The 18,196-nt window shown below is 43.0% G+C and overlaps 2 protein-coding genes across 6 annotated transcripts in view; both read right to left on the bottom strand.

Moving 5' to 3' along the window:
• The window catches only part of acot7 (acyl-CoA thioesterase 7), a 76,766-nt gene extending 63,126 nt beyond the window's left edge, over positions 1 to 13,640 (bottom strand). For 2 of the 5 annotated variants that reach the window (XM_048241134.1, XM_048241136.1), the window contains exons 1-4: positions 13,426 to 13,640; positions 10,114 to 10,173; positions 6,747 to 6,864; positions 2,962 to 3,118 (exon numbers count right to left, since the gene is read on the bottom strand). In XM_048241134.1, the coding sequence (XP_048097091.1) occupies positions 2,962 to 3,118; positions 6,747 to 6,864; positions 10,114 to 10,173; positions 13,426 to 13,475 (385 nt within the window). In that variant the 5' untranslated portion in view covers positions 13,476 to 13,640. Of the gene's footprint in view, positions 1 to 2,961; positions 3,119 to 6,746; positions 6,865 to 7,673; positions 7,862 to 10,113; positions 10,174 to 13,425 lie in introns of those variants that run through there. The other 3 variants (XM_048241137.1, XM_048241138.1, XM_048241139.1) reach the window with 2 other exon arrangements.
• Positions 13,641 to 14,602: 962 nt separating this feature from the next.
• LOC125293285 (transcription factor HES-2-like) lies at positions 14,603 to 15,905 on the bottom strand. Its single transcript, XM_048241142.1, has 4 exons — positions 15,777 to 15,905; positions 15,567 to 15,662; positions 15,368 to 15,455; positions 14,603 to 15,256 (listed from the first exon to the last, which is right to left on the bottom strand). The coding sequence occupies exons 1-4, from the start codon at positions 15,864 to 15,866 to the stop codon at positions 14,949 to 14,951; spliced, it is 582 nt and encodes a 193-aa protein (XP_048097099.1). The 5' UTR covers positions 15,867 to 15,905; the 3' UTR covers positions 14,603 to 14,948.
• Between the last annotated feature and the right edge of the window lie 2,291 nt (positions 15,906 to 18,196).

Here is an 18,196-nt window from a genome sequence, read left to right as displayed (position 1 = left end):
TGGAGGGATAAGTGCTTTTTCCAGTAAACACCTCATAAAGCGGAGATTGTTTATTTCTGGTACATGATCTGTTTTACCTCAAGCACCTTTTTACCTCAAGGTCCCCACCACTCTGGCTTCAAACCCAACCAAATAGCCCATTTGATTTCTACTTGTCTATTTCTGCAGTGTTTGATCTGCCACATGGTCTTAGCAGCATCTCCTCTCCTGTCCCTTAGGAGGCTGCAGGTTAGGCTTATAAGACTAAGCCGACACGAGCATGCTCAGTATCGCCCTCTTCCCTCTGGTCCTCCCTCTCTTTCTCTCTCTCTCTCTCATTCCTCACTCTCTCCACCCCCACCTCTCTCATAGTAGATCCCTATCATTTGAGCACTCAGCAACCACACACACACACACGTACTCTTAACGTGTTGATGATATCGCTCGTGTCCCTAGGCCAGACCCACCTTAATGGACCTCAGGAGGGCTGTCCGTGCTGGTGCCTGTCCCGGAGTGAGCTGGTGTGCCGTGTGTGTGTGTGTGTGTATGTGTGTCTGCCAGCTTGCTGCCTTGCTCACGGCAATTCACTCTAACCACCCCCACCCCCAAACACACACTCTCTCACACACACTCTTTCTCTCTCACTCACACACACACACACACACACACGCACACACAACCACCATCCTAGCCAGCCCTCATGACAACCCAGTTGCTGTGGTAACAACATGCGCCTTGGGGATACCTCTTTTGTTTTGTCCTTTTATCCCCCTCTACACTCTTTCTTCATCCCTCTTCCTCTTTCTCTCCTTTCCTGTTTTCTGTGTCTGTTATTCTTTTATACTTTTCCTTTGTTCTCCATGAAATACCTCTCAAGGTGAGATTTCTGCACTGGCATTTATTTCCAGGACAAAGGTGCGTGACACTCTCACTCGCCGGATCTGGCTTTGCATGAGTCAAATATAAAAAAAAACATTCCTCGACAATATCCATATACGGACATAATATCCTCACTGTGTGCTCATTGTGTGCTTCACCTCACTGTGTGTTCACTGTGTGCTTCTCCTCACTGTGTGTTCACTGTGTGATCTCTGTGTATCACTAATTCACGGATGGGATAAATGCAGAGACCAAATTCCCTGGATGCGCAAGTTTACTTGGCCTGTAAACCTGGTTTGCATTTACATTTTCATTACATACAGTATGAAAACAACAGCACTGCTGCTCCAGCAAAGGACACCAGCCCTGGTTAGGCCATGCCTGGTCAGCAGGGAATGGTGAAAAAACACACTATAATGCTCAATCAGTGTTATGGGTTGGCGAAAGAGTGACAGAGAGATGATGATGTCTTGAGGTTCTTATCGCTGAATGAAGGAGTTTTGAAATGGTGTTGGTTGATTGGGGTGGGAGGCCAGTTTGGTCTTTAGGTGACAGGTGACAGGGGAATGTCCGGGTCTCTAGAGCGAGTTAGAAGACGGGATTCTGGCACAGCCCTTCTAGTTGCCGTTACCATTATCATTTGTTAGCAACATTTACATGCTGCTTTCAAACAGAAGCACAAAGCTGCAATATGATTAACTGATGACTGCAGTACTCAAGTATTGACTGAATGGAGTGGAATTAGAAGGTCAGTGTTATTCTTTTTAATTCCAGTTGCTGCTTCCTTCTGTAGCCTAAATGTCACACCAGTAAATAACAGAGCAAAACAAACGTCAGGGAGGGCCAGTGAGGACAGACCTCCATTCCCTAAGCAGACATCAGACTTAGTAAGATTAAAACATCCATCTCACTAAAACATAAGCTCTCGAAACCACATTTCGTCAGAAGCTTTATAAGCAATATACTACTTTTTCAGTCGCAATGATGCTGCTACCTAGTTGTAAAGGTTTATCTTTGGCATGGCAGTTGTGCAAACTGTCAAAACTGAAGTGGCTGGGTGATGAGATGGTGTCTGGAACAATGTCTGCTTTAATGTCACAATACGATTGATTAAACAAGGAGGCACTCAGCAATCAGCCAAGAGTTTAAGTCTGTTAAGAGTTGCAATCACAGACTTCCTCGCTCTCTTTCAATCAGCCAGTCAGTCATGCACAGCTAGGTGGTTGATCCCCATTAGAAAAGGTGATAACATTTGAAGAGCAGCTTACTCATGCAAAAACGGCAAAAACGAGAGCGCACTATTAGCAGACTCAGAGAGAGAGAGAGAGAGGGAGAGAGAGGGAGAGAAAGAAAGACAGTAACTAGGGATGTAACGGTATGAAAATTTAACCTCACGGTTATAGTGACCAAAATTATCACGGTTTTCGGTATTATCACGATATTTCTAAAAGTGTGTTCAATATGTTCAGAAAGCACTGATAGGCTTACACAAGCTGAAATATTTTCAAAAAGTGTCCCGTTCACTTTTTTCTTCATGTTTAATTAGCTATGTGCTTATAGCTTAACTTACCCTACCACAACTTGGAGTTTGCTATTTCTGTTATTTGGATGCAATGAGTGAGACCAAAGTACCAGTAAGCGTTCAAAATAAAACTTTAGGCTACTGTATTCTCCTGATAATGTGAGTGGAATGGATTTAATGTGACGTGAACATAAAAAGACGCAGAGTGGCTACAGTACATGATACAGTGCACATTTTGCGGTGAAAAAGTTCCGCCTTTTAAAACCAGGTGTAGCCTAATCCGAATCGTACTTAAAACCATGAATTAGACAACAGAATCAGTAGGGTACCAGTTTTGTTTCATTGTACCAGGCCTACTGTATGTAAAAAGCAGACTCGGATGAGGCTGGGAAGGATTAAAAACATGGTTTCCACACCGCGGTAATCAACAGCGATAATCATGATATTTGAAATGAAAACGGTAATTATTATAGTCAACATTTTTATCGCGATTTACCATTATACCGGTATATAATACATTATAACGTTACATCCCTAACAGTAACAAGGAAAGAAAGAGATGTATTCAGACACACACTCACCTGTGAGGATGTTCTCAGACAAAACGTTGACCTGGACCTCCACGGAGTGTTTGGACGTATAGGTGATCTCGGCGCTCACGTGGGCCACCTCCCCGATGAACATCGGGTGGAGGAAGTCAGTGCGCTCCACCCGCGCCAGTGCCGCCACGCACCGGTCCTGAGGAGAGAGGAGATCCCCCATCAACAGGACCACTGCACGCTGGTCACCACAATGGCACCATTTTATTCCCAAAACAAAACTCATTCAACCCAGTAGAGCAAGGCTGAACTTTATACGCCCCCCCGCCCTTTTTCTGTCTCATTTCTAACAGTGAGGAATGAGTGTGTCTGAATCTATCTGAGAAATCACCCGGCTGGTCAAGTTTCCCTTGGCTGTGTTGGGACAAAGCCCTATGAAAAATTGAAGTGGCCTATTGATTGAAGGAGTTAATGACTGTTGCTGTTTCACATTATTAGGGTTCTGGTGAGACTCCTTGAAACTGGAACAGCACTCCCTGAATTTTAACTAAGCTCTAATAAAAATGGACTGATTGACTCCATAGTCCTAAGTGTGTAATATTGTGGGCATTAGAAACACTTTAGCTCCATCTAGTGGCCAAGATTGGGAACAGCAGCTTATTGACTTCCCAAGCTTACAATCTTGAGTCAGGGATGGTTTTACACAGAGGCGCACCTTGTCAACAGGCAAGGCAGGCAACCCCGATGGAGCCCCGAGCTGCTAGGGGGCCCCGACCTGGTCTCAGCGTGTTTGCCGGTGGGACAAACCAGAAACACCTCAAATTTAAGCTATAATCTACGACATGGGTTGGCAACAGCTGGCCCACCACTGGAATTATTTGGCCTAGTCAAATTATTCTGGCAGTCCCATTTTTTTTAATCTTTTATTTTACAATATCGATTTACATATAGCCTAGGCTATTCGCCAATCAGACTGCGAGTGGGTGCTTAAACAAATATGAGAAAGAACACCAGAACGCACTGGATCCTGCTAGTTGTGCAAAACCCTCGGCCAGAGCTTCAACATTGCTCTTTTGTAGTTCTGTTTGGAGCAGATAGGCCACTTTGAAGGTGCCGCTGCGTTTCGTAGTGCGTTATGATATTCTTTTCAAACAGCGACAGCGTTGTTGCATATCAGATACACAGGCTTTGCATTTGTGAAACCGGGTAAGATGAATGCAAAATTGTCTTTCCATTTCTCTTTATAGGCCCAGCTATTTTCTCCCAGCTTCAACTCCTGTAGTTCGCTTCTCACTCTATATACTAATATTTCTTGTAGGCAAACAATAAACATTGGAACATTGTCAGGAGATGGATCAACCATAGCCTATTTAAGAATAAAAGTAAGATAGACTTTATCCAAGGAAGTAATTAGAATAAATCAGGCTCCGTGTTAAACTGCCGGGGGCATGGTTCTATGCCAATAGTGGCATCTGACTTAGCACTGCACAGCACAACAACAATACAGTTTGGCTCAAGCAATTTGGAGACTTGTCTTTCAATAGCTGTCAAATGACATCTTGCACAACACAAAGATATAAGAAATGTACATTTGGTGGCTTATTTGACAGGATCTACACCTCAAATGAACTGAATCAGGTTTGCAGCTGTCTGAGAACAGAGGACATGTATTCATTTTAGCTTTAGAGCTTTTAGCACTGCGGCTTACAAATGACGAATACCATGCAAGCTACAGTGCAAGCTGTGAGGAGGCCTCAGAGTAACAACACATTCTACCTTGACATGCCACACCAAGGCAATGAGAAATAACACTCCAGTTACAGTGTAATAGGAGACTTTAAATAGGAACAATAAATACTACCTTGACATTACAACAGAGATGCAGAGAATGACAGTTAATAGTAATTTAAGTTAAAACCAGGATGGTGATAGCACAGAAGTTTAAGTTAAAATCAGAGGGTTTGTTCAAGAGAGCCAGTAGTAGACAGGAGAGAAGTGTCAGGTAAGTGCAGGTCAGGCATGTTAGGCTTGTTACAAGTGTTGAGGAGTGGAGAGGAAGTACTCCAAGAAGTGCTGCGCCTTCAAGATATTCTTGTAGAGAAAGCGCAACACCCCAGCTCTGATAGCATTGGGCATTACGGTCCACCACAGGGAAGAGCTTGTCTCTACTCCTTTCTCCATCCAGTCCCTCACTTGTCCAGAGAGGGTCTTTCATACTTTCTTGGGGTAAAACACAACAACCCTGGACATTGTTTTCCCTGTACAAACACTGACAACATAATGAATTTTGTAACAAATATCAGGCTGTTCAGTTTTCATACATTCCATATATACAGTATAATATATATATATATATATATATATATTTTGTAAAACTTCGCCATCACCAAAGAGTCTTTGGTAATGGCGAGTTGTACAAGGTATATATATATTTGACACTTTGCAAAGCCTATAACCTCTGTCAAATATCTGACGTCATATCTGAGTGGCATATGTCAGATATATCCGTCATATCTGAGTGGCAGCAAACCCAGCCAAAATTTTGTGCAAAATCTGCTCAGCAGTCAGTCACAGGTGCGGTGACCTTTATACACACATGTCTGACATCAGAGAGATAGAGAGATAGAGATAGAGAGAGAGAGAGAGAGAGAGAGAGAGAGAGAGAGAGAGAGAGAGAGAGAGAGAGAGAGGGACTGTGTGTCTCAGCCGCCTGCCTGCTGATGCCAATCCAGTCCTGCTTATCCTGCAGACACATCTCCCTGCTTCATCTGACCAACTCCAACCATGTATTTATCTGTGACACGGCATGACTGGAATTCACTGGTCCTTCCTGCTGTTTGTGACTGACCTCTGACACAATTAAGGTGACATGACTCACCCATTCATCCATCTGCTATGCTATCAGTAATCATACTACTCATTGTTTGTTTGTCCCTGCTAATTGGTCTCTGGAAATAAGAAGACTTGAAGGCGCTGTTCTTTCCCTTCTAAACAACTCATTTGTCAGCGAGTGTGACGTCAAAATGACGCCATTCCCACTGTTGCGCGCCGAATTTCATCTGGAGGTGGGCGTCTGCGTGAGTGTGATGACTTCAGTGAGGGAGTAGTCCCTTGTCAAACAGTGAGATGGTGAGCCTTTTCCCATCTGAACAATAGGCAGGCAGGTAATCCTGAACACGGAGGATCAGTAGGCCTGCTAGGCTTTCTGTGGCTCTGCCAGTCACTGCAGGTTTAACTTGAAAGATAACTCCAAAAAGCATGTACACACACACACACACACACGTCAGTGAATTTCTGTATGTGTGTGTTTGAGAGAGAGAGAGAGAGAGAGAGAGAGAGAAAAAAAAGTGTGAGGGACTGATTAATCACCTGCAAGTATGCAGGTATGCAAGTATTCCGATCATACAAGCAATCTTGTCATCTCAATTCTGAATGAAGCGTGTTGACTGTGTGACTCTCTAATCCCTTCCTCCATCAGTGCGCTGGCACTGGCAGAGATGTGCTGTGCCCATCTGATTTAGATCTAATCACATGCTAGAGACATTACTGGGAATCTCCTAAAACAAGCCATTAGTGCTCTTCTGTGTTGATCTCTACAGCACCCCCTCGTTCGGTCCTTCACTAAATTCCACAGGCCTAGTCACGGAGTGTTTACAGACCTTCCGCTGGCTGCAGTCATGCACTGGTGGCAGCAGGCTAGTGCTTGGTAGATGTTGTTTACTTAGATTAAACGTGCAGTCAGGGATTGCGCTGGACGTTGCATTTGCTTGCGTTTATGTTTATATGAAGACTGTTCGGATGACCCCCTTCTGACCCCTCTGACCTACCCCAGACTGCGTGTTGCAGTGGCGTGTCCCGATAATGCAGCCGGCCTCCTCAATCATCTTCAGGATGGTGCCACCGTGGACATTGCCCACGATATTGGCATCGTCCGGCCGCATGATCCTGAAGGGTAAACAGAAACAGATGTCAGGTGAAAAACAGAACCAGATGTGGGTTCAGGAAATGGAACGTGCCTGCTGGCCCATATGGAGCCCTCTATGCTGTGTGGTGACGGGAGAGAGAGGACAGGAACGCTCGCTTACAACTTCAACGTTCAACTTCACAGACACTGATGTGTCATGGTAAAATAAAGGGTCGACGCAGAAGCAAAAGCTGTTAATCAGATACTCAGCAGTGTTGTCTTACAAAGCCCCTGCTTTCTGTTTCTCACTCATCTTTAAGCAACAAACCTGACATGTAACAGCATGAGTATAATGCACTTATTGCATGTCAGTTACGTGGTCAACTATTGGTCACTTTGTTAGCCTGAGTACAATAAAAAAGCATGGAGTTACAGTCTTATACACACAACCAGTGATACTGTAGTCATTTCATTGCTTCCTAGACTCTCCTTAGTTTCATGTGGAAACAATTAAGAGTTACGCCCAAATGGGAGCTTCCTCTAAAAGCAGGAATCTCCTCTCCTTGCAACACATAACACCTGGTCTGACCTGGGCAATGAGCTCAGATGATGAGAACAGGTGAGAGCCCCTTAGCTGGCCTTCACATAGTGTTAGTCATTTAATATAAGTCATTAACATATTCCACATGAGAAATGCAAAGAGTGTGTGTGTGTGTGTGTGTAAGAGGAAAAGAAAGAGAGAAAGAGAGAGAGAGACAAAAAGAGAGTGAGAGAGCATGTGTGAGCGAGAGGGAGCAAGTGAGAGAGAGAGGGTGAGATGGAGAGAGTGAGTGACTCTTCACAGTACTACCTGCTAAGCTGGTGCTGCGGATTCATTGTTGTCAGGCTGGGCCTACACAGAGCTCTGGAGGAGACGAAGCTGAGCAAGTGTAGAGCACGGAGAGGAGGCACAGTGTGTGTGTGTGTGTCTGTATCCTCAGCTCACACTCCTCTCTGTTCATTCATCTCCTGATATCACCCCTCCTCTGCTCTCTCTTTCTTTCTCTCTCTCTCTCTCTCTCACACACACACACACACACACACACACTCCCTGTGACATCATCTCCCTGCCTCAACCGTCAAGTGCACACAGACCGGCAGTGACAGGACACACCCCTCTGACAGCCCACTGTCCTGTTGACCAATGAGAGCCCTCTTCAGCATGTGGCCATCATGGGGAAACTCCGGAGAAAAAAGACAGGAAGTGGTGGTGTGTTCGATTTAGCAGTTAGCCACACACACCCATAACTCATTGGTGAGTTCTGGTGAACTGGAAGTCAAACATAGCATCAACTGACTAAAAACAAGTCTGACCAGAAAACTGAATCATCAGTACATTCTCTTAAAGTCAGACTAAAAACTAAATGAACTTCATTTGGAACTTGAGGAAATCTAATTCAAACCTAAAGCTGAAGATCTTCAATCAACAGTATAATTCATATTCTTTATGTGTAACCAAGATGGTGGTATGACATCCGTTTGTGTGTGTGTGTGTGTGTGTGTGTGTGTGTGTGTGTGTATTTTTTGAACTTTTGTGAAAAAAGTATTATTCCTAGCTTGCCCAAACTTAGTAAGATGGAAGACAAACATGTTCTCAGTATGACTGGACCATTAAGAGGTTGTACTGCAGCACATTACATAGTTTTACATAAGGTCCTACATTTTGAAACAAAGTCCAAAACTAGAGATATTGAGGGTCGTTTCTTGTACACGCATGGCATCAATCAGTATTTTGTCTGGAAAAACAATACTTTATTAATGTCGAGCCAATATCTCTGCAACAAATGGACATGAATATATTAAGGATAAAACGGGGTGCAATTGTCATTTTCATAGGAGTAAAATGGTATGTCAGCTAACAAGTAGGAACACGGAAATCAATGTGGGAATAGTTCAGTTTATAGTCATTTATATAGTCATTTATAAAGTGCCAATGATGTACCATGTTTCAGTCATAGATAAATACACTTACTTAGTTACATTGTATGCATATGCTTTTTCATTGTTATCCTTGAGGTAAAACAAAGACTTTGACTCATTATTTATGGTACAACATTGGCACTAAATGCCCATGCACTCTGCTACTTCCACATAGATTTGTAAGTGCCTACTAGCTACCCCACATACCATATGAAATTGACCGAAAAACACAACCCTCCCTTGTTTAATCCTTAAAATCTTCAAGCCCATTATGTGGAGAGCTCAACCGGTACCGGTATGTAAAAAAAAAAAGATTGATACCACATGTGTACTATGTACTTATACGTGGCCTATATTTAGCGCTTCAGTTGTAACCGGAGGGTTGCCGGTTCGAACCCCGACCAGTAATGGCTGAAGTGCCCTTGAGCAAGGCACCTAACCCCTCACTGCTCCCCGAGCGCCGCTGTAGCAGGCAGCTCACTGCGCCGGGATTAGTGTGTGCTTCACCTCACTGTGTGTTCACTGTGTGCTGAGTGTGTTTCACTAATTCACGGATTGGGATAAATGCAGAGACCAAATTTCCCTCACGGGATCAAAAGAGTATTTATACTTATACTATATACTTATACTATATACTCATACTATATACTTATACTGTATACTTATACTATACACTCATACTATATACTTATACTATATACTCATACTATACAGCTACTCGTGCAGGGCTCTATTCATTTTATTAACCCTGACACTGGACTCAAAAGACTCAAAAGTGTTTGTGCTGTGGGAAATTTATTTCACATCTGTGTCTAACACAATCATGTCTTGTGGGTGTGAGTCTTCTGTGTCTTCTGAGCATCCACCCTGCCTCAGTCATTGCAAGCGCCTCTGATTTCAGGGTTTGTGCCTTCTCAGGCACAAACCCTGTTGACTTACGTGTGCCCCACAACAGATGTTTATCCCCAGAGATGAGAGCCAAGTTAATCATTTACCTGTAAAACAGGCTCCACTGCTCTCTCTGTCACACAGACACTGTTTTCAAACCGTCATGACATTACACTTCTTCCTTTCGTTTTGCCTATATATTGCTCAATCTTTTACAGTTATTGTACCGATCATGAGGACTGCCATTAAAGCTACAGTGAAAAAGGGACCTTACAACAAAAACTACCCACATATAGTCCGAGACAAATAGTGGATGAAAGTGCAAGTTTAAGTGACAACATTAAGAAATACAGAGAGGGTAGAACAGAGTGCATGGTAAGTATACCTTTCGCATAGCCTACACTATTCACACAGACAACATGAGACTCTTAATATGACCTTACTTGAGTATATTGCTGTGGATCTTCTGCAGAAAGCATTTTGCTTCTCTCAGGAATGGTCTCCTTGGCAGATAAAAAGGGAACATTATGGCTTGATCTATCATAAACTTCTCCTCTCCACGCTCTGTAGCCAGGAAAGACAAAGTGACTCAGGAACCCCGTACACCGGGCTTCATCAGGGATGTGTGGTATCCATGCAACGACCCCATCAAGCAACCATCTCACTCTGGAGGGGAGTTACCCTCTACTTAACAATATTGCAATGGGAGTAGGGTTGGGCAAGGAAACCTGGTGTTACAGATCATAATGGGATGCATGATAACTGGGGATAAATAATTAGCATGTCAACACGAGCAGGTGCTTTACCTTATATAAGTTGGACCAGCAGCTAGGAAAGCTTTCACAATGCACAACATCAGTTTGTCATTTGTTAGGCAATACAATGGTTCCAAACCCATATAAGTATGTTAATGAGTTTTGGTCAAACTGTATCTAGCAGATAGCTAGTGAGTCAGTGAGTCACCTGCCTCACCCAAAACCCAGCCTTGTAAGTCCACTCCTCTTACTGGCCTTTACTACCCTCACCAGGCAGCTAATTAGCATTAAGCTAACACCACTACTAAAAGTCCTACATCACTGAGGCCAGGTCACATAGTCTATGTCTAGATGAGGTGTTGGAGGGCCATTTATAAACAGAGCTCTCTTGATCAGCCGGCTAAGAGTAAACTCTTGACCTGTTGAGTAAACAGTGACACACAGCACGAAAAAAAAAAAAAAAAAAAATCAGCTAGGCCTAAACCACAACAATCCTGACAACCATGGGAGCAAACACAAGTCCCACTGAACCTCAGCTGGGCTAAGGAAGTAGGGTATCTAATCATGTAGGCTACAGTGCATTCATCAAAGCTGTACTGAAAGAGCCTGAATCAGTTCATGCCTTGATCACTACAGTGCATAGCCCCTCAGAGATGGTATAAATCAACAAAGAAGGGAGATGAGCTTTATGACCTGCCATACCCTACCCCATGTGCCCTGCTTCTATATATATAGTTAAAAATGAAAAAGCAAAAACGAGGCATTGTAATCACAGACATCTCTGGCTGACAGGTTCAAGACTGCACAGATTTTGAGGATCATTATGGCACCTTCAGAATGCATGCCAAGTTTCGTGGAACTCTGTTAATGGGGGACCATACAATAAATTAATATTATATGTGTACATTTAGTGACTGTACACTACGCATGCACACACACACGCACACGCACTCATGAACACAAAAAAATACATGCACACATATGCAGGCACACACACATAAACACACACACACACACACACACACACACACACAGACACAGACACACACAGGTACTCACACACTCGCACACACACATGCACACACACACGCACACACACACACTGGCACGCACACAAAACTGATTTCATGATTCTAAAAATTCCTTTTGTCCACGGAATGAGAGTAGTGTGAATGTATTTCGTAAGTCATTAAGTTACTTTTTTGTGGACGGAATGCCTTCTGTAACAGCCTAGCGACCCATCACCTGCCTATGACAACTCTGCCCGGATTCCTGGCCCGTCTGCCGACCCACCACATGCCCCTTGACAACTCCCTGGACAATTCCAACGCCGGACTATTTGAACTTTCTGTCACTAAATCAGGCATTAATGCATTATCATACCGGATACGTAATCATCCCACCTCTTCTAACTTTCACCTCAGGTGCTTTAAACACCATGTCCTATTCTCTACACCTGACTGTCATATGCATTTCATGTATACAGACCTTACTGTCCTGTATTGACCCTAGGCAGATGGGTCAGGCCCTTGAGTTGTGGATCTGCTCGAGGTTTCTTCCTATATGTAGGCCTATCTCTAATTCTAGGGAGTTTTTCCCCTGTTCCCCTGTTACCCATGGGCCTCTCTCTTTCTTTCTTTTCTTCCTTTCTTTTCTTTTTTTTTTCTCTGATTGCCTACATTCTGTAAAGCGCCATGATACATGTGTAATGTTTTGGCGCTCTATAAGCACAATAAATTGAAATTGAATTGAAATTGCAACTGCAGAGTCACAGAATACACATAGTAGGCCCAGAGCCATATAAAGGTACCTTTATATGGCTCTGAGTAGGCCTACACATCATGAATACACAGATACACATCATAATTTCTGTAACACAACACAATACTTTCGTGGGCGAAACTGAAATAGGATGGCACGGAATGATGCTTAATATAGGCATAGTGCATTCCGCCTTTACCTGGACAGAATTACTTTTGTCCAAAAAAAAGAGTTTATTTCGTCCACGGCATTGAGTAGTGCTCTCTACAGTGTTTCGTGGACACAATGCGAACTAATTTGTGTATTCCGTGGACAAAAGGCATTAACCTATATGTGACATGGTTTCGTAATGAATGTAGGCTATGTATATCGTCACACAAAAGGCATTCTGTCCACGAAATACGGCATGTTACACTTGTGGCGCCCCGTAAGTCTGCAGGTCAGCGTTGTGCAATATAGATTGTCGACCGGTAGAGGGAAACCGCTGAGGGCAGGAAATCGCTGAGACAGACAACCGTGGGGGGAAGCAGTGGTGGTCATTTGCAACGACGATACAGCAAGGCAAGGCTGATTGATGTTTAACCCCTCTGTAGAGCATTGCTATTGGACAGTAGCCTAAACATATCCAGAAGCACAGACATTGCAGTAACGGTTATTTTAGTAAACGCGGCAGCTTTCAGCCGCGTGTAGTTTCATTTCCGATTAGGATGTTATGTTAGGCTACATGGAATTAACATGCATGTCTTACGCTGTGCTGGCTAGTGGCTAATCACGTGTATTTACAGCATAATTTGTGTAAATAGAACACAACTTTAGGAGATTCTCTACCCAAAGTTATCTTGACCCCTGAATGCCCTTGTTTGCTCTCATGCTGCATCGTGATTTACCCGTGCCAGCATCATAGTTGAGGTCATCACATACGACATGCGAAATTCACGGTTCCCCCATCGAAATGTAGCCTAACCGGCATCCGGTCCTTATCAGGTAGCTTATCTTAGATTCCATCTAAAGTGTCATTGAGGGCAAGGCCTGTGTTACCTTACTGCCTTGCTATCGTACAAACTGAAATGTATGTACAAAGAGGGACCTTCTATAGTGAAAGCTGCGGATTATCCGACCATTTGGTAACGTTACATGAGAAGCTAGCAACCCGATGGCTCGGAAATTACACCGTTTACTGCCCAGTGGGCTAGAACTACCTGTGCATAAAATAATTACGAACTGACGTCTTATTCTTACCGGCATATCTGAATAGACGGCGAAGTGGACGATGATATTGCAGCAGACATGCTGACCGGTGTAGGCTATGTGGAGCTGCAGCACGTCTTGGTTAGAGGTTCCCGGTGCAGCTGACACAGCGGATTGGCTCAGGCGGGTTTGCTTGTTGAAGCGAAATGGGTTTTTTAAGAATGAATCGATCTGCCCCCAAACCTTTGCCTTGCCAACGTAAACAAAACGCGCTGTCAGCATCTTAAATATAAACAGAATGTTGCCCTAACGTGTGTTCTTAACGTAGGTAACCAGAATCATCCCACTATAACTTTTAATATATACGGTCACATGAGACATTTTAAATAACCTCACATTTTCGATGGAATAGCCTACACTGGCACAGTGTCGCTGCATGAGTTTTCTAGCCTACAATATAGCCCAGTCTTGGCATTTGCTATGACTGTATGCGCCCTGATTATCCATTTTGCCAAGAGACCTGTCTAGTCCACACACAATGGACATTTTAAACAGTGCACCTGCCGGGGTCAGAAAAAAAGCCAAGCATTTCAAATGTTTTGCATATTGCTTGCACATGTCTTATGTAGCCTTTTTAGCTAAACGCTTCGGAAGTAGCATACTGATATATATATATCAGTATGCTATATATATATATATATGAGCATATACTACAACTTTAACGGGGTCAAAAATTATTATATTATTAGAGTTTGTCATGCTGAGCAACCCTCAATATTGGAGTTGGCCTGCAGAGGGAGACAAAGACTTGAGAATGGATTGACTCTCTCTGACGCTTTTGTGCGTAATTCCAGCTGTTCAACCCACGCGTGAGCCCAGACAATAACGGTGCATAACGGTTTTTGTGGGGCATTTGATGCTTAATAGCTTCAAATATACGACACCCCAAAAGAAAACACAATGAGATGTTTACACCTATGATCCCGATGACTGGAATAGGCCATTTTCAATGCAGTTTCATAACGCATGCAAGCAGGTTAAAAAGAAAGTCGGTAGTAGACAGAAAAGTGTGTTGCCCATAAATTTTATTAAAATTTATATAAGCATAACAATAAATGCCGAAACAACACGTTTCACTCTCGTCAAGGAGAATTTAGATTTTGTAACACAATGTGCTTACATATTATTCTGCACAGACCCAGAATACTGAGGTCCATCGTGCAAATATAAAACATTGAACAACCCCTGGGGTTTTACGTTGGCGTTTTCTACAGCCACTTACCATTTAACCCCCAAAGAGGACTAAATATTCGTTTGTAGAAATAAGAAATAACCTTAAAGGTATTGAGTACAATATTGGTTTAGAACCAGCCCGATTACAACGCAATTGGTAGAGGCTAAGTTACACGAGTATATAATACTTATCCCAAACGATGGGTTTATCACGATGAATTCCAGTTCATCCGTAACGTTCAAAAGGACAACACAAAGTGTCTATCCATATAAATATGCGATATATTACATGCAAACTATTTACATATTTTACAAAAGTGATCACGCTCCTGTTTAGTTTTCTACCAAGGTCTCCACATGCAGGCATTGGCTGGCTGTTGCGCAGGCTGTGGTCGACTGGGAACTGGAGCGATGATGCCTTGCATGTCGCCGGTCGGGACTGATAGCTTGTTGCTCAGCCTCTGCTGAATTTGCGGGAGCATCCTTGAGCTCTGGGCGCAACAGTTCTGACAGGATGCAACAGGCACAGATTGCCTGATGAAGTTGTTCACCCGCTGGCTGGCCTCTTTGTCCAGGTTGACTTTGGGGATCAGCGTGGAAACGCGCTGGAGGCAAGCTTTGTAGCCCTCATTGAAGCTCTCAGTCTGATCTAGAATAGTAACGAGAATTGTATTAATTGAGATGTTTTGTTTGTTTGAGTTATAGTGAAGTTGTAAAAGAATTTGATGAGGCATAGAAGGAGACAAAGAACGGCATTTACCTTTTGGTGAAGAGGCTGGGATTTCCTTGAGGAATCTCACGGTCATCTCCAAGATATCGGCTTTTTCGAGCTTGGAGTAGCGACAATTCTGAAATTCAAAATGAATCACAGATTAGACCACCATTATTTGAATGCTTATCTACACAATCTGTTGCAGTTCGTAGGTGATTTGGACTAACAAATCTGAGGTCACACTTACGTCTTTTCCTGTTAGGGGAAGAATCAGCGCCTTCAGTTGGTTAAGGCTGTCATTGATGCGAGCGCGCCTTCTCTTTTCCATCAACGGTTTCAGCGTCTACAAAGAAAACAAGAACACAATTTAGGTTAACATGCTACAAACCAGTCATATAAAGCACATGGAAGTCAGGATAAAGTAGACTGGGCCTTCATGGCTCTTTGCGATTCTCACCTTTCGCAATTCAAGTGCTTCTTTTCTCATGGCCACAGTTTGTCTCGGAGAATGAGACGGGGCCGTTTCGGAGGTCGTGCTTGGAGTCATTATGAGATCTAGAGAGTATGAGGAGAGATGTGCTACCAAGGTTCAAGGGAGCTGATGTGTTCTCTCGGTTGCTGGACCGCGCCTTATATCTTGGTCCCGTGCGTCATGGTGACGCCCCCCACGCTCCCGGGTAAGCATTTGGAGTGAGCAACTAAGGTGTCCACAACAATAGACAGCGTTCCAAAGATGATAACCATCTGTTAATGAGTTACCCCAAGGACGTGACTAATATTTTTTGGTATTTAAACTTTGACAAACAAATATTTAATATGAAATGTTCATGTTTCCACCATGCACCAGAGCACGATCACCACAACTTTGCAACTGAAATTACGACTAGTTCGAATCCATTAACCGTTTATTTTGAGGACAACAGTCCAATATGGAATTATTTAAGTTTATTAAAATGTTTAAATATATAAAGACAAGTCATTATCCAACACATGTGCGTGCGCAAAAGCGCAGATGATTCTTGCGGATTAAGTTATTACAACGTTCCAAAAATATTCTAGTTTCTGTTTTGTTTGTTTTTTGTTGATATAAAATATAATAGCTTCAATCCCTTGTTGGGACCTAAAGGCTGGGGGTGGGGGTGGGGGTAGTTTCAATGTTTGGGATAGGTGGAGCTTATAGATTGTTTGAGAATAACCATGTATAATTTAACTCACGAGACAGATCCCCAAGCCACGCTACATTTCATCAAACATCTGCCTGTAATTTCTGATCAACAACACCACCCTCGTTTCATGAGCCCTTCACCTGTGGCGTAAAGATTGGATTGGAGGCGCGGCCAAAGTTTGGCTTGGGTCAAACTCCATTCAGGCATGTAACCATAGCAACCAATTTGTCAAATCTCTACCCCTTCAGGCTTTACAATCAAATATAATGTTTTACTATGTCACGGAAAGCTTTTAAAGGCGGGAATGTTTTTTGTTTGTTTCATACTTTGCTTCCTTCACTTTGACTGCGTCTTGGCTATGTTACGTGCGTAAAAGTTTTAAACCTTAGCAGTTGTAAAACACATCTGAATCCGACTCTTGTTTGACTCTTGGTTCCCAGTTTTACTCGCATCTAAATTATGTGACAGGCTTGTCATTGCCTCCCCTATGGGACACACGCGACCCGCACGCGCCATGGGCAGAGGAGCCAGATGGACGCGTCTGTTAGCCCACATCCTCGACAACCCCACCCCTCCCTTTCCATATCTCATCCCGTCGTTTGCTCTCCTCTCTTCTTTCTCTACAGCAGGTTTTCGAAAAACATAATGCCAATACGTATTTGGCGTCAGCATCTTCCTTGTTTGCGTCCAGCCGATGGCCTTTGGTCGCTTCTGAATAATACAAAAGAGTACCCTTTATTTTGTTTTGACGCATATCATTGGCTTAAAAGTTTGGCTTGCCTCTTTTTACGTAAGCAGTTTTGGGTATGTTGCTTTAGAGATGTGATGTATATGTTTATACTCTGGCCATATGTTGTGTGAATACAGATCATCATCATCAACAACAACAACAGCAGCAAAGCAACAAAAACCGAAGCTATCCATTCCCCCAAGCAACATTTTATTCATTACGCACCAGAATTTCATTTAATCACTTAATATTTTGAACTTTATTTTATTCAATGAACAAATGTGTTCTTCATCTGTGTACATTTAAGTAGATTGTGGTCATGACGATGTGACTGATCGACCACAAGCAGGCGCTGTGTGACACTGGAACAAAGCAAGGGTGCGGTAACTGATACGTGCCCAGCACGCGCCATGCAAGTCCCCAAGGGCCATATTAAACTATGCGTCCATTGCAGACCGTATTGGAGGTCTAGAATCAGGAAAAAATCGTGCAACGCGTACGGTTAGACTCCCCTTTGTCCTAAAAACATATTTAGCGTGGGGTTCCCATCTGTGGCAGGTCATTACAGCACAGAAACCCTTTGTCTAACTTGGGAATGCGTGGGAATAGAAAAACACTCCACTGAGGTTATGGTGTTGCCATTAGGACGTGTTGATCAGAATTTTTGCTTAGCAGTGAGCTCTCTTTGTTCCCATAATTCAAATATTTTTAAATTATTTATTAAATTGAGCAATACACTATCACAAACTTATTTTCTGAAATGTTTTTGAGAGGAGAAGAGTTTTTTGTTAGACATTTGCTATTGTTTGTTGACAAAAGTGTACATAAACATATGCATTAATTTTGAAATTCTATAGGATGACACAAAGGATGCGCAAAGGAACCATGTCTGGCATATGGTGCATATTCACCAACGAAAAATAACCTGAATGTTCAATATCTGTACTACAAAATAGCTAATTTTCCATCTTTGCCTGTTAA

The sequence above is a fragment of the Alosa alosa genome, chromosome 4 (assembly GCF_017589495.1).
Source record: "Alosa alosa isolate M-15738 ecotype Scorff River chromosome 4, AALO_Geno_1.1, whole genome shotgun sequence".
NCBI classification, from domain to species: Eukaryota; Metazoa; Chordata; class Actinopteri; order Clupeiformes; family Clupeidae; genus Alosa; species Alosa alosa.
Note: the sequence above shows the minus strand (reverse complement) of the source record. Positions and strands in the feature narration are given on the sequence as shown.